This window comes from Phyllostomus discolor, chromosome 8 (assembly GCF_004126475.2).
Source record: "Phyllostomus discolor isolate MPI-MPIP mPhyDis1 chromosome 8, mPhyDis1.pri.v3, whole genome shotgun sequence".
Classification (NCBI taxonomy): domain Eukaryota; kingdom Metazoa; phylum Chordata; class Mammalia; order Chiroptera; family Phyllostomidae; genus Phyllostomus; species Phyllostomus discolor.
In genome coordinates this window covers 103,771,672-103,787,780 of record NC_040910.2, presented here as the reverse complement: position 1 = coordinate 103,787,780, position 16,109 = coordinate 103,771,672, and the positions used below count along the sequence as shown (strand labels likewise).

The 16,109-nt window shown below is 55.3% G+C and overlaps 1 protein-coding gene across 5 annotated transcripts in view; it reads right to left on the bottom strand.

Moving 5' to 3' along the window:
* ARHGAP23 (Rho GTPase activating protein 23) overlaps nucleotides 1-16,109 on the bottom strand; it is a 77,071-nt gene that overhangs the window by 2,774 nt on the left and 58,188 nt on the right. For all 5 annotated transcript variants that reach the window (XM_036033840.1, XM_028521606.2, XM_036033838.1 and 2 more), the window contains 6 exons: nucleotides 13,677-13,750; nucleotides 13,317-13,406; nucleotides 12,562-12,687; nucleotides 6,084-6,125; nucleotides 5,429-5,525; nucleotides 3,299-3,330 (listed from right to left, as the gene is read on the bottom strand). In XM_036033840.1, coding sequence (XP_035889733.1) covers nucleotides 3,299-3,330; nucleotides 5,429-5,525; nucleotides 6,084-6,125; nucleotides 12,562-12,687; nucleotides 13,317-13,406; nucleotides 13,677-13,750 — 461 coding nt within the window. The remainder of the gene's footprint in view (nucleotides 1-3,298; nucleotides 3,331-5,428; nucleotides 5,526-6,083; nucleotides 6,126-12,561; nucleotides 12,688-13,316; nucleotides 13,407-13,676; nucleotides 13,751-16,109) is intronic.

The following is a 16,109-nucleotide window of genomic DNA, read 5'->3' as shown; positions in this document are numbered from 1 at the left end:
TTCAGGAGGCATCCGGACTAGCGCCAGCGATGCCCACTCACCCAGCCCCAGTCAGGAGGGCCTGAGCGCCCTCCACATGCCCACCCGGCCACCCCCACACTATGGCACCCAGTCTCAACAGGTCCAAGCCCAGCCCCAGAACCCCTACCGGCATCATAAACCATTTCTCCCGGACCACTGTCCAAGCGGGAGTGTCACTGTACCTCCAGGGACTAACCCTGCTGCCTTCCTCCCTGCCCTGGGGCGTCCTCCGCAGCCCTTCCGGCCTTAATCCAGACTCTCGGCTCTTTCCTGCGAGCCAAGGGCTGGTCTAGCACCTCTGCCGCCTCTCTAGGCCTCTGCCCTCTCTCTTCTCTCTCTATGGTGCCTGGGAGACAACACTTCCTGAACATGCCTGCTTCTGGGCCGCCGGTCTCACCCCAAACTCTGTTTGAGCTCCAGAACTCTTTTTCCAACTTCGAATCAGTGTCTACCACGGTGTCCGCAGGGGCCCGAAACTCACCTGTCTGGAGCCGCATACGCTCCCTACCCTGGCCCCAAACCACTTCCTTAAAGTGATCCCTGAGCCCTCCCCCTCCCCTTCTCTCCATTCTCCTGAAATGACTCCCAAAGCCAGCTCATCCTCATCACCCTCCACTGAGGCTCTCGCTCTGACTTTTCTAAGTCTTTCCTCTCTTAATTAGGATCCCTGCCTCCACCCCAGGCACCCCAGTCCCTTCTCCTCTGGAGCCATCAATCCTTCTAAGGGAAGGCTGGACTCCCCGAGCCCCACCCCCACCACGGCAGGGGCTCAGGGCCCTTCACAACCCATTCCCAGCTTGCCCAGCCTAGTGCTCTCCCTGTCGTGACCCTGACCCTGACCCAAACCAGCCTTCGCTCTGGCAGTGCTGACCTACCGACCCTTCCCTCAACGGGACTTGCACTTGAACACTGGCAGGCAGTTCCCCTCCCCCCTCCCCTCACAGCTACCCTGTTTGCTGGATGAGTTCTTACTCCTCCTACCCGGCCCAGCTCAAACATGGCGCCCTCTGTGCAGCAACCTCGCAGCCTTTCCTTTGGCTGAGCTGGAAATCACTTCTCTGTCCCACAGCCCTTTGAAGAGGCATTTACACCAGCTCGTCTCCTATCAGAAGAGCTTTGCTTCCACATTGTCTATATCAAACTCTGAGTTCTCTGAGAGCAAGTAAGGTCTGTGGCTTGTGTGTGCATCCATAACTCCTAGCACATAGTAAGTGCTCAATAAACGTTTGGTGAATGAACAAATGGGTGAGTAGAGTTCCCTCAACATAGGAAGCCCTGTAGAGGCAGATGCTGGGACTGGTCCCCCTGCTGGGCTGGAATGACCTGCCCTTGGACACTTCCTCGCGGGCCACCTCCTGTTTCAGCCACAGTGTAAGGACAAATGGAGACACAGAGGTCCCTGCTGTGGTCACTGCATCCCATGCACTCTCTCTCTCACATCAGTTAGTTCTAAGGAAGTCAAAGCACATCAGGAATTCAGGATTCACAGGCACGTGGTCCTAGGTCATGGCTGCCCACACTGCATGACTCCAGAAGGCACCCCTGGACTTCTGCGACATGGCAGCACTGCTGTGACCAGTCTGAGGCTCCTGGCGGCTAGTGCTGCCTTCTGTCCTGGCCACGCTCTCTGAGAGCCTTGAGAGGCCCTAACGACCATCTGACCAAATGAGCCTCTCATCCCAACTAGTTACAGAAGTAATAGGTCAGAATGGCCACTTCCAGTGAATGCAGAGGTCAGTAGGTTCACACAAAGGCCAAGGGGCCAGTGCAGCAGAGGCTATGGGAAACGGGGGGCTAACAGGTGCAGTGGGCGGAAGGCACGAAGAGCTAGATTCAGGTCACTGTAATGAACTTGCTCCCTGCCACCGAAGTCTTGTGATGGAGTGAGCTCCCCATCACCACAGGTATACAGGCAGAGGCTTCATGGAGAAGCTACGGGGGACCTGTGCTGACTAGAGCAGGCTCCCTTCTCTCCAGGGCACTCGTCAGGCACAGCCGGCTCGCTGGGACCTGGCCGAGGCTTAGAGACCCAGACGGAAACGAGCTCAGTTTAAGCGGCAATATTTAAATGATTTCGCCGACCAATATAGACAGAATTGTGCCCCGTCCATCAAATCCATATATTGAAGGCCTAACCCCCAATGTGATTACTGTATTTTCCAGACTATAAGACACCCCCCCCCCAAATTTGGGAGGAATACTGGTTGTTAATGCTGCTGTTGAGTTCCATTTACATTTACATTGGTAAAATATTATGTTATTTATGTTATTAAATATTTTACCACATTTTTTTGCTTCAAATTTTTCCCCTATTTTCCTCCTCTAAAATCTAGGTGTGTCTTATGGTCTGAAAAATATGGGATTTAGAGGAGGCCACGAGGGTGGGGACCTCATGGTGACATCAGTAAGGAAAGACTCCGCAGAGGTCTCCCACCCCCCTCCCCCCTGCCGTCTGAGGACACAGGGAGAAGGCAGCCATCCACAGAGGCTCTCGCCAGGCACTGACCATGCCGACCCCTCCATCTGGGGTCCAGCCTCCAGAGCCGTGAGAAAACAGAGTTCTGTTGCCTGAGCCGCCCGGTCTGCGGTATTTCGTACGGTAGCCGGTAGCCCGAGTGGAGACGTGCCCCTGCCCATGGCAGGCGTGCTCGCCTGACAGGTTCTGGCTCGGAGGGCAGGCGGGCGCAGGCGGGCGCAGGCGAGAGGCTGGCTGTGAGATCTGGCTCAAAGAACCAGCTTTGGTTTTTATCGATTTTCTCCATTGTTTTCAGTTGCATTGATTTCTGCTCTTATCTTGATTATTTCCTTCCTTCTACTGGCTTTGGGCTCTCCGAAGCCCTTAAACATAGTTCTATGGAACATATGTCCTGTTCACTCCATGTATGTGTGGGGATAAATACTGGCCACCACTTACAGATGAGGCAGCTGAGGGTCAGAAAGAGGTTGAGTACCTTGCCCAGTGCCCCAGAGCTACCAAGTGGCGGAGCCAGAACTCAGACCCAGAACTCAGACCCAGAACTCAGACCCAGAACCGTCTTTGCTTCTAACCAGTGAGCAACACCACCCAAGCCGGTCGACCCTTCACTGCACCGGAGGCCTCACTGCCAAGGCCAGTGCCCCCTCAGTTTATCATGGACGTCAGTATTTCCTGCCCTCCTTCCCCGTGACCATGAACCTTCCTCAGGGTCCAGTGGCAATCAGCCAATTCCTTTGGCCAGCAAGTGAAGTGGGCTGGCTCCTACAGGGATAAAGCCTTCAGAATTGCCTTGGGGCTTACCTTGGACTTGGTTGAACTACAGGTAGTAGAATCTGTTGGTGAAAACAGAAAGACAAATGAAAGTTGGATGGGGCAAGAGCAGGCTGAGACTTGTGAACACATTCCCCTCTCCTCCAAGGCTCCAGAGGCCAGGGAGTCCGGAAACCCGAGGTCTCCCTGGGCCCTGGGGGCACCGTGGGCCTCTGAGGTCATTTCCTGTGGGACGAGGAGGGGGCAGAGAATGGTGTCAACCACCACTTCCGTGGGAGGCAGGAAGTGACGTCAGCCAGCCAGCCGCCAAACCCTCATCTGCCCGGAGATAAGGGCAAGGGGGGCTTTTTGGGGGGCCTTGTTCCTCTCCCCCCTCCTGTCCCTGTTAACTCTGGGCACTAGATAAAACAGCCAGTATTGGATGCAGTCCACAAACCACAACAGTGAGACACGGCAAATCACAGATGCTCTGGAGAAATGGAGACCACAGTGCATGGGGGTGGGGGGGCGTCCCACCACATTCACCCTCACCCCCCACTGTCAGGGCGGGAGGAAGAAGAGGACCACGTGGATGGATGAGTGATGGAGTGCGGGGCAGGCATGGAGTAGGCGGACACAGGAGGGGGCATGGCCTGAGGACTCCAGACCTGAGCTCCGTCCGCCCGTGTGGGGCGAGGCCCGAGTCCGTAACCAGAGGTATGAAGGAGAGTAAAACCGTTATCACCTCAGCCGGACTTGGGTCCCACTCCCTTCATGTCACTGGGGTGGGGAAGGACCCAGAAACAAGTCCTGGCAGTGTCTTCTCCAGACCTGGGGGTCCGAGGACCTCCCGGGCCCCACGGGGCAGCGGGCAGGTGCGGTTAATCCACACTCGCTGGCAAGCAAGTTAGACGTCTCAGCCCCAGCCCGCCCCGCACGGTGAGAAGAGCAGACGTGCTGACCACACGGCGACACACCACGGGGCGGGGGCGGCGGCGGGTGATTAGAAGAGACAGGGGCTCCCCTCTGCCATCCCCACCCCGCACCCTCCGGGCCCCTCCCCGGCCTGCCTCTGCCACGAGGGGCGCTGTGATGTGCCTTCATCAGAGACAGGACCTGTCAAACTACTAAGGGCAGGTCACCCACGGGGTGGGAGGAGTTAGTGGCCTGAGCCGAGAAGGGACCCAGACGTTTCTTGGTCTCTGGGCTACTCTGCTATGAGAAGGCCAGAGGCCTGGACATAGGCTGAATGGCTGGGGGATCTGGTTTCAGAAGCAGAAAGAGTCCGGTCCTTGAAGGTAACTGAGGCAGGAGCTACAGCTACAGAGGCTCCTGAAAAGTGATGTCACTGGTGCCCAGAAAGGCTGGGTCCTGCTACCGGCCGAGCGACCCCCTGCCCGGAGAGCCGGAACAGGCTGGCTCGGCGCGGAGAGAAAGCTGCGGGGGGCGGGGGGGGGGGCAGGCCTGCAGGAGGGCAGCCGTGCACTGCCCAGCCTTCTCAGCAAAGGGGACAGGGTCTGGCCCTGGCCAGTTGCCTCCTTCCTCCCGAGAAGGGGCTCCCCGATGGGATGGGGTGGGGATGCTAACAGCCTTGGGCAGCTGGCATGTCAGGGAGAGGCCCTCACAGCACAGACGTCTCTGCTTGCCCCACACGCCTGCCCAGGCCTCTTCTAATCACCCGCCACGGTTAGTGACCGAGGACACGACGCCACACTGTACCCTTTAAATCTCCAACAGGTCCGCTGGAGGAGCGGGAGGGGAGGGGGAGAGAAGGAGCAGGGTCCAGGGCCGGGGGGAGAGCACAGGGAGAAGAGGGAGGAGGGGTGGAGGGGTGCGAGGAGAAAAGGAAGACAAATTAAAAAGAGGAACATGCCCAGAAGGACACAGCCCATGAGAAATAAAAAAGCTCAGGGAAGAAACCAGGAGGGCGAACGAAGCTCCTACCCAGCCCTGGGGCGGGGGCAGCCGAGCAGATGGGAACGTGGGCACAGGCAAGCTGGACCCGCCCAGAGCGGGAGAAGGCCCGGCCACAGCCCCTTCTCTGCGGTGGGGCAGGGAAAGGCCCTGCTGGGGCGGGAGGAGGAGCAGGGAAGCTGGGCATCTGGCCCGGCATCTGGGACCCTCAGGAGTGCACAGCCCACCCATAGGTACCCTCACCCCTTCCCAGGACCCTGCACTCACCTGAGCCCGGGTCGCCAGGGGGCACTGTCCTGCCAATGTTGGGCAGGAGATACTCAATGTTGGGCACGGACTGAGGCTCCTTGTCATCCACGGGGGTCTGCAAACAGAGGGAGGGTCAGCCGGTGCGCCCTCGGATGGCTGGACTATGATGGGGCCTGCAGAATGGGGTGCCCGGAAGACGGGGTGCGTGTCTCCTCCCTCACGGGCCCGGGGCTCACGGGGTGGTGACTGCCACCCTCATCAGTCGGGCACTGTTGAGGGCAGGTGCTCTGTGTCTCTCTTGCGCCTTCCTGACTCCTTGACTGAACCCCCAAGCCCCGAGCTGCTCCCACAGCTGAAGGCCGGAGCTGTGTCCCCCCAGCAGACCGCACCTTCCTGAAGCCCACGTCCTCCACAGGACGGGACAGTGGGGGCTGCCTTTGCTGCTGGGCTCCACTGCCTGAGAGGAGGCCTCGGTCTCCCCACGCAGACCGGGAACCGTGAAGGATGCGTCTCCGTCAGTGTGGAGGCTCCTGAGGGGAGGGGCTCTCTCTCCTCCATCAGACTGGAGGTGCACCTTCCCTGCTTGAGTCTTGCTTCTCCACCCCCCTCCCAGCTTGCGGCAAGGGCCCCCCCTCAGACCAGACCCCGCCCGCCTGTCCTCTGCACCACTTACTCGCTCTCCCTTGTCCTCGTCATCACTGAAGAACCAGTCTGACTGCAGAGGAGACAAAAGGAAGTGATGACATCAGTGTGGGAAGGGGCCGAGGGGAGACAGGGAGGCGCGTGCTCCCACCTGCTCAGTCCAGAGGACCACGCTGGGAGCCGGCTGGAACGGAACGGGAGGGGTGCCAAGGGGCCAGGGCCCCCCTCTTCCTGACAAGCCCCAGGCTGGCCTAGGTGCCGAGAGGTCTCAGAGGGAGGTTGATGGACCCTGAACCCGACCCCACGGACGACAAGAAACCCTCGAGGAAAGAAAAGACTGTGCCCCAGTACGGGAGGGAGACGCAGCCGCCAGAGCTGCGTGCATGCCACACCGGCCCGGGCTCCACACCTGCATCAGAGGCGGCACGCTCCGCCCAGAAAAGGGCAGCGCCTGGGAGGGGGTGTTAGGACAAGGCGCGGGCAGGCCAGAGGTTTCTCATGAATGCCAAACAGGATAGAAATTAAAAGTCAAAAACGCCACTCTTAAATATATTTTGTGAACTTTGAGAATCTTAGAGAAAACTAAAAGTTTTCTAAAAAAAAAAAAAAAAAAGATTGCTTACGAACGAACAAGCACCAGCTACAACTAGAACTTTCAGCAGCAACAGATGCAATAAGAGAAGGGAGTGATTACTTCAACGTATTGCTGGACCACAAATGCAGGAATTTTGAACCTAAAATTTTATACCCTGTTAAACTCTAATTAAAGTTTGAGTGTGCAATAAAGCTGTTCTGAGATATCAGAAGGTACTGCCAAAGACTCTCTTAACTGAGCACATGAGCAAGTAAAGAAATGAATCCAGGGCCGAGCAATAAGCTTCGAGAGGATGGATGGGGGAGTGGAACGGTCCATTGTTGTCAACCAAGAACGGCACATACACACCCGCACAGGGCAGCCAGGATGACCCGGAACTCAAACTCAGAGGGAGAAACCAGGGGCAGGCGAGAGGACACGGAGGTGCTGGGTGTTAGGTGTGGTGGGAAGAAGATGTGGATGCTAGTAAGCTTCAGAAACTGATAGTGAAAACGAAACATAAGCACGGGCTTTATAATTGTATAATTATTACATAAGTATGGGTTTTATAAATGGTATGATTTTCATGTTAAAAAAAAATCAGTACAGCCAAAGCCAGGTAAGACAGACCAAAATAAATGAATGAAATGAAATGGCCCCAGCCAGTGTAGCTCGGTTGGTTGGGCATCATCCAGCAAACTGAAAGGTCGCCTGTTCGATTCCTGGTCAGGGCACATGCCTGGGTTGCAGGTCAAGGAGTGTTTGGAAGGCAACCGATGGATGTTTCTCTCTCACTTCAATGTTTCTCTCTCTCTCTGTCTCCCTCCCCCTTCCCCTCTCTATAAAATAAAAATAAATAAATAATAATAATAATAAAGTGAAAATGTGGTAATAGAAAAAGAAAAGACATGACAATTAGGGTAACAGAAATAAGTCCTAAAAATACAAAATTTACAAAAAAGTATATGAGCTAAGCTCTCTGATTGAAAGTTAAAACACACAGAGACTATTACATACCATTAAGGATATGCACCTATTTAAAAATAAGTACAGGAGGTGGGCTGGAAGGACACACACTAACATGTAGAGTTAGTACATACAGGAGGGGAGGCAGGTGGGCTCAGGAATGAAGGGGGAAAACATTCTGACCATGTGCCACGAACCTGAGTTATTATTAATCATAGCCAAGCATGTGACTTACTCAAACAAGGGGCACAGAAGAAAAACAAGAGACAGACAAGAGCGGGAAGAGGGAGAGAGGTTAAGAAAGACCTGGAGGCGGTCATCTTGGGCTCAACTTCACCTCAGACGAGTGACCTCTCTGAGACTGTTTACTTCACCTGTAAAATGGGCGCAATAATAGCAGCGTCTACACCTAGAACTGTGGTGAGAATGAAAATGGAATACTGTGTGGCTGTTACCAAAAACATAAGAAAGAACAAGTGTTGGTGAGGACGCAGAGAACAGGGAGCCCTTGTGCCTCGCTGGCGGGGATGAAAATTGGGGCGACCACTATGGAAAACAGCATGGGGGTTCCTCAAACAATTAAAAAATAAGACCACCATGTGGCTGGGCAATTCCACTTCTGGGTATGTGAAGAAAACAAAAACACTAACTCAAAGCGATGCGTGCACCCCCGTGTTCCCTGTGCTGTTACAATAGCCTAGGCGTCTGTAGGTGGGGGGATGGGTGAAGAAAATGAAACAGAACACAGGGCCGGGCACAAATAACGCCCCTCTTTATTACACAATCATAAGCGTGTAATTCTGTAACATAACGATAGCACACTCAAGCACACCATATGCATTTCAGGTGAAATGTTCAAATTAAAACTGTCGATTATTGCACCCATATTATCACCCTGCCAACCACACTCGAACGGGCCTTAGTTCTGCCGGACCCTGTCCTGTCCAGCCATTAAAAAGAAGGAAACCTTGCCACCTGCGACAACAAAGTTGAGAGCATCATGCCAAGTGAAATAAGTCAGAGAAAGATAAATACTGGACCATCTCACTTAAGTGTGGAATAAAAATCATGAAAAAAACCCCAAAACCCGAGTTCATAGACACAGAGAATGCACTGCCGGTAGCTGAGGGTGAAGGGACCCGCAGGGGGTGTGACGGGCAGAGGCGGCCCGAGGGAACAACCCTGCAGTTGTAAACTGGTCCCGGGAACGGGACGCACAGCACAGCGGCCACAGTGACAACACCGCATTGTGTGCTTGAGAGCTGCTTAGAGATGACACCTGGAAGGCCGCATCGCAAGAAAACGAGCGTGTGTGGGAGCGTGCGGGAGCGTGCGGCTGCCTGCGGCAGCGTGCAGCGCGGACCTCAGCCGGGCTCCCTGTGCTGATCGCTGCACGTTCTACGCGAGTACTGAATCCTTGCGCCTGGAGACCCACCACAGCTCGATTTTTTTAAAAAAGTGACCCAAAAATAGCATACTGTATGCAAAATGCATTGTTAGTGCACAAAAATGGCTTTTATTAAATATAATATGTAAATTATTATAAATATGTAAAAATATAAAAGTTATTAAAAAGAACAGCTGTTGTTATTAAAAGTGCTGTCCCGATATAGAGGCTGACCAGAGGGAGCCCTAAAAAGCCAGCCTTTGACCAGGGTTGATCGTACCCAAACCCACTCCGGGGACCCGAAGTCTACGGAGGCTTCCGGACCGCCCACGTTTCTCTGCAGGAGCTCACGCTCACGCTTGTGCGTGCGGCCCCGCTTCTGCACCTGCAGTTCCCTTTGCCCAGAGTGGGGGCGCTCTCTCCCCCTTCTCTGCCTGGCTAAAGGCCTCGTGGACTTTTAAGACCTTTCGAGAACTCCCTGACTGGAAACGCAGCCCTGTGCCCAGGCCCTTACTCATACGGGGCTTCCCTGGGCGCAGCCCAGAGCATGAAGGGATGTCGCTTCAAAGCCGGTAAGTTCCATCCATCTCAGTGTCCCCAGGACCTGCACGTCTCGGCACGGAATGATGACAGTGGTGACAGCTAACTTTCACATAACCTGCATGAGCTGCCAGGCCTCACTTTCAGTGCTTTACGGAGATTAACTCACGCAGCCCTCACCATAACCCTGAGAGGCAGGTACTGTTGTCATTATCTCCACTTTACAGATGAGGAAACCGAGGAATGAAGACAGTCATACCTCGTCCAAGGCCACACAGAATATACGGGGCAGAGCCGGGGCTCAGCCTCAGGCAGGCTGGCTTCGCAGCCAGTGCCCTCACCCGATTCACCAGTGGTGTGCGACCAGGGTGGGGGAGGGGTGGGATTTGGTCCCCCTATGGGGCATGTGGCAAAATCTGGAAACGTTTTCCATAGTTGCAAACTGGAGGAACACCCCGCCACCTAGCCAGAGACGCTGCTAAACCCGCTATGTCAGACAGGGCAGCCGCCCACAGCGCGGAATGACCTGACCCCGAAGATCACCGGTGCCAAGGCTGAAAAATGCCCATGTACACAGAGTAGGTATTGCCGTGTTTGCTGAGTGGGTAACAGAACAGATGCCCTGGCAAGGTCTTTGAGCCCCAGCTGGCTTAGTAAACACGTAGGAGCTGGCTGGTGACTGGCCGCCGAGAGCCGAACACCTGGGTTTGCTCATCTCTGCTCTGGTGCCGTCTTGCTGTGCGGCCCTGGGCAAGGGGCTGTGCTCTCCACACCCCGGTGTCTGCCCTCTGTGCCGGGTGAGGGCGGGTCTGCTGCCTTAAGGCCACTTCCAGCTCTGTTGTTCCGTGTTCCTCAGATGACAGGAGTCCCAGGCGGGGCAGGCTGGCTGGGTGATAGCCATGTCTAGAACTCCCAGCAGGAGGTCATGTCACCCAGCAACTCCATCCGTCTTCTGACTGGCCGGGCCTCAGAGCCGGAGCAGCTCTGCACAGGGGCAACCCCAGCCTGGACCCAGGACTACACGGACCCATGACTACATGGACCAGGACTACACAGACCCATGATTGCACAAACCATGACAACATGGGCCCATGACTACATGGACCATGACTACATGGGCCCAGAACTACACGGACCCAGGACTACATGGACCAGGAGTACACAGACCCACAGCTACACAGCCTTGGGCTGGATGGAGCCCTGTACACCTGTGGGGGCTGGGCGGCCACAGGCCTGCAGACGGGGCAGCTCATTCCCTCAACAACCACCCAGGGCCGATCCTGTCCAAGTGCCAAGGAGGCAGAAACTGGAGGGTCATCAGCTCGGCTTCCAGGAACGGACCCCTGGGTGGAAACGCCCAGACGGGCATAGCCTCAGTAGCCATTCATCCGCCCGCCCACCCACTCATCCAGCAAACACTGAGCACTCACTCACCTAGTGCGCCCGGCACTAGGCTCCGCGCGGGGAGTGCGCCTGTGAAGGGGGCAGACGTGCCCACCGCCCCCCCTGCCCGGAGGAGGGGCTGCCGTTGGCTGGGGACTCCCCTCGGGGCTCTGGGGGACAGTAAGTAGACACACTTCCGGCTTCCTTTCTCCCTGGAAGCAGTTGGTTCCGACACCCCAGCTGACCACAGGCCTCAAGTTTCTAGGCACTTCTCCGGGAGAGTCTCTTTCCATGGGACCAGCCTCCCCCGCATCCCGACCGCTGCCCCACCCGCCCACCCAGCACACACGATGGAGGCTCCGGGGGCCTCCCTGCTGGGTTGGAGGACTGAATCTTCCCAACGGAGATACGCTTCCCTGGATCAAGGCCTCATCAGGATCCCTGACGGTGCCTGGTGGCCCGGCCTCCCTGGCAGCTCTGGAATGGGCATCCGGGCTTGTCATCCCAATTTTAAGGTGAGAACGGGCCACGCCGTTCCCTCCTATGGCTCAGAGTCCTCACTGCGCGGTGAAGGAAAGTCACAGACAGGCGAGGCAAGTCAGCAGGACCAAAGTGGGCCCCCTGGCCCTGCTTCACTGACCCTGGCCAGCCTCCCTCACTCTAGGACAGACCTAGGAATCTGCCCTCCCGGGAGGTGGGGAGGGAGGCACAGGCTCTGGTCGGACAGACCCAGGTTCAAGTCCTGGGGCTGCCATTCATTGGCTGTGTGGCCTTGGGTGAATCACCTTGCTCTCCCAGCCTTGTCTGCCTTTTGCCTGGTCAGCAGAGCTCAGTCCAGTTTCCTCACCTGTAAGGTGATCTAGTTTCCCTTCGCTCAAGTCCGTATGGGGGCGGGGGGAGGCTGAGGCCCCTTCCCTTCCTCTGACTGGCTGCCCATGGTATTTCTCCTGGCAGGAGGGGATCTGGTTCCGCCCTCTGTGGGCTGCACCACAGGCCACACCACCATTTGGAAATAGGTTAAGTCCTCATTTAAAATAATAATAATAATAATAATAATAATAATAATAATAATAATTTAAAAATCCTTGAGCCCCCAGAAGGGGGCACTACTGCTCTGGGTTTGGCTCTGGAAGACAAAGGCCTCCTGCGCCCTCTGTTGGCCACTCTCTGTTCTCATTCCTTCATGCACAAGAAGAATCCTCAGAAACACAGGCCTCCGCTGCCTCCAAGCAGCCAAGAGAAGGGAGGTGACCAGCCCACGATACACAGAGCACAGTGCAGGATCCTGTCGCAGACCATGTCTTTCCCTGCACCATCCGCTTCCACCCTCCCCCGGGCATCACCATTTCCTCCCTGAAGCCTCAGTGGGCCCGCCCCCCAGAGCAGAGGCTCCGCCCTCGCACCTGTCCGACCTTCCTCCCCCCTCTGACTCTCACACACATCCGTGGAAGCTCAGAGGCTTCCAGTCTCTCCTACTGGGGACTCAGGGAATCCCGGAACAGCAGGGATTCTGGGATCCATTCCTGGTCGGCCTTGAAGGGCAGTCACCATCCCAGTGGCATTTTCTTGAGCCGCCTCACCCTTCCCTGTGCACACCCACCCAGGCGAGCAGGAGTAAGGTGCCCAGGGGGACACCGCCCAGCCCGGGCAGCTACTCACATGCTGGATCAGCGTCTCCACGATCTTGTACCGGTCAGGCATGTGGGTCACCATGTCCGCCATGTTGTCCTCAGAGGTCCTCACCAGTGTCGGCCCAAAGACCAGGGCCAGGTTCCGGGGCTCCATCTGGGCAGTGGGGGGAGCGGGCCAGTGTCAGTGACCGTGCGGGCCTGACTCCAGGCCCCCAGGTCTCCCTCACTCTGGGCCCCTGGGGCCCCTGTCCCAACCGCATCCTGAGCCGTCCCTGGCTTAGGGGCTGAACACCTCCTTATACGGACATGGAGGCGCCTGGTGAGTAGAGCAGAAGCCAGATTTCAGCCCCACTCACTCCCAGGCCTGACAGCCGTGGGCAGTGCCCAGCCCGCACATGCACCTTCTGTGCTAGCGATGGGAGGTGCTGGGGTCGGGGCCACCGGAAGTTCTGAGGGTGTTTCAGGACCGGGAGAAACCCTACCGCTCCCCTCATTTTCCCCACTGCAAAACCAGAAGATGTGAGAGGTCTGATGTGGGAAATGCAGTGCAAGAAATTCCAGGTAAATCAGAGCATAGATTTTCAGGAGCCACAGGGGAGCCGTGGCTCTGGGCCCCTGGAAGACCCTCAGAAACGTAAGAGACGGTCCCCAGGGAGAAGCGCCGGCCAGGAGGGGGCGCGCCTAGAGGGCGGGAGAGTGTCTGACCCAGAGGGGCTCAGAACATCCTGAGGAGGACCCAGGCACGCTTCCTTCACCCCCACGCCACACGGAGCCCCCACCCACCTTGTTTTTCTCCGAGTGGTCAGCGATGGTCTTCAGATGGCTCACGAGGAATTTCAGGGTTTCATAGTAGTGTCCTGGGAGGTCCCGGATCTGGGCAGGGGAGAGAAGGGGCATGGGGCCGGGCTGTCATGGCTTCCCCTGTCCCTCCTGCCCCAAGGGGCTCTCACTGCCATATCTAAGGGGCTCTGGAATCCACCCTCTAACTGCCGCCCGTGTAGAGATGGAGAAGCCGAGGCCTACATGGGGGAGGGCTTCCCAAGGTCACAGAGGGGACTAGTGGCGCTGGACTCTGGGCCCCCGGGGACAGAGGGGCTCTTCCCACCCAGTCCGGCTTTTGCCTGACAGCACCCCCTCCCTCACCAGCTTCCGCAGCGTCTTCATTCGCTCCCTCGAGTCTTCAATGCGATTGGCTTCGATGAAGTCGTTGTATTTATCTGAAACATGCCAAAGAACTCTTAGGGAAGTGGGAGGCAGTCCCTTCTCCCACCCTCGGGCTGAGCAGTTCCGGGCTGGAGGTCAAGGAGGCCTACGCTGTTCCAGTTTTTAAGGGCTCTGTAGCCTTGTGTTCATGGGACCAAACCCACCCGAGTTGTACTCGGGTGTGTGTGCACCTCACTGGGGCAGCCAAGGTGCACACGCGTGGGAAGAAAGGAGGCCTGAGCTGCATGTGAATACTGGAAAAGGGGTCCCTACACCGGTCTCCAGGACAAGAACACCAGAAGGTCGGACGAGAAAGTTACTTGGAAAGAGGGAAGGGCCTTCTGGTCTTCATACAACGTGCCCCACCTGGGGTGGGATGCCCCCAACTCCTTTCAGAAGTCCATGGGGGACTTTTAAAACGGAACATGGTCAGTCTGCTCTGAGACCCATCTGGAGGAGTGAAGGCACAAGGGCAGCCAACGGTACGTCTTATAGGGAGAATGGCGGGGGAGGGTTCGCCCTGCCCGGCACTGAAACACACAGCGGCAGCGCAGCCACAGCAGGGGGGCTGGTGGGGAAGGCTGAACAAGGACGGGGACAGAAAGGAGGGGACGGAAAGGAGGGGATGGGCCACGGGGATCTGTACTGTGTGACAGGGCAGTCCTTCCAAACGGCGCAGAGGGGTGGTGGCATCGATAAATGTCCCTGGGACAATTAGCTACCTTAATGGGGACAGATCCATATCTAGCTCACATAACGCACATTTAATTGCATTACAGAGTCGCATATAAAAGTTATTAAAGCACTGAAGAATTAGAAAATGGTTTCATCGTCATCAAGCCTTCTTAACCATGAGAGGCGGAACCCGTGAAAGATGAACAGCTTCGATGACACTTAAAGTAATTGTTTTCAGTTTCTCTACTGAAAAGTTCAAAGGCAAATGCAGACCAGAGCAAATACTTGCAAAAACTAACAAGAGATTGACATCTGTAATATACAAGAGCTCGTCTCCTACAAGTCAGTGTGTGAAAAGACGGACCACCCAACCCGACAGAAAAACAGGCGCATAGTCTGAACAAGCAAGTACGGGGGAAATAGAATGGACCAATAAGCAAATGAAAAGATAGTTAATCTCTCCCTAGTAGTGAGGGAAATGAAAATGAAAACAATAAAGAGATGCCATTTCCCCTACCCAATTAGTAAACGTTTAAAATATTAATAACATCCAGAGTTGATGGTGGGGGGCCGTGCATGAGGGCCCACTTCTTGCAGTGCCACCTGACATTAGCCTTCAGAAATGTTTGCCAGGGAAGGGATTATGATGTGCAAATTGCCAGTTATAAAAGCAGGCACAGGGTGTAAATTATAGCACAGGGAATATAGTCAATAATGTTGTGAAACTAGGTATGGTGTCAGCTGGGCACTAGACTTTGGAGGGTGATCATTTCCTAAGTTATATAGGTGTCTAATCACTATGTTGTACAGCAGAAAGTAATATAATCTTGAAGTCAACTGTAATTAAAAATAAAAAAACTATTTTTAAAAATGTTTACCAGGACTTTGACCTAGCAATTCTACATCTAGAAATCTCCCTCGAGGACACTGGTCCAGATGTGCGGGGATACACACGAGGAGAGTCATTGCGACACGTGTTGTACAGCAAAACTGTGAAGGCAACCTAAATATCCACCAATAGTGGAGCGATCAGACAAATTATAGTCTATACAGACTACAAAATACTATGTGGTTGATTTAAAAGAGTGGGCCCTGGCTGGTGTGGCTCAGCGGACACGAACACCAGCCTGAAAACCAAAGGGTCGCTGGTTGGATTCCCAGTCAGGGCATATACCTGGGTTGTGGGCCAGGTCCCCAGTAGGGGGCGCTTGAGAGGCAACCACATAGTAATGTTTCCCTCTCTTTCTCCCTCCCTTCCCCTCTCTAAAAATAAATAAAATCTTTGAGGAAGAAGGAGAAGGAGACGAATGGGCCTTGGCTGGTGCGGCTGAGTGCCAGCCTACAAACCAAAGGGTCACGATTTCGATTCTTGGTTGGGGCACATGCCTGGGTTGTAAGCCAAGTCCCCAGTAGGGGGCGTGCAAGAGACAACCACACAGTAATGTTTCCCTCTCTTTCTCCCTCCCTTCCCCTCTCTCTGAAAATAAATAAATAAATAAATAAATAAATAAATAAATATCTTTAAAAAAACCACAAAAAACTATTTAGCCCTGGCTGGTATGGCTCAGTGGATTGAGTGCCAGCCTATGGACCAAGGGGTCACCAGTTCCATTCCCAGTCAGGGCACATGCCTGGGTTGCAGGCCAGGTCCCCAGTAGGGGGCACATGAGAAGCAACCACACAGTGATGTTTCCCTCT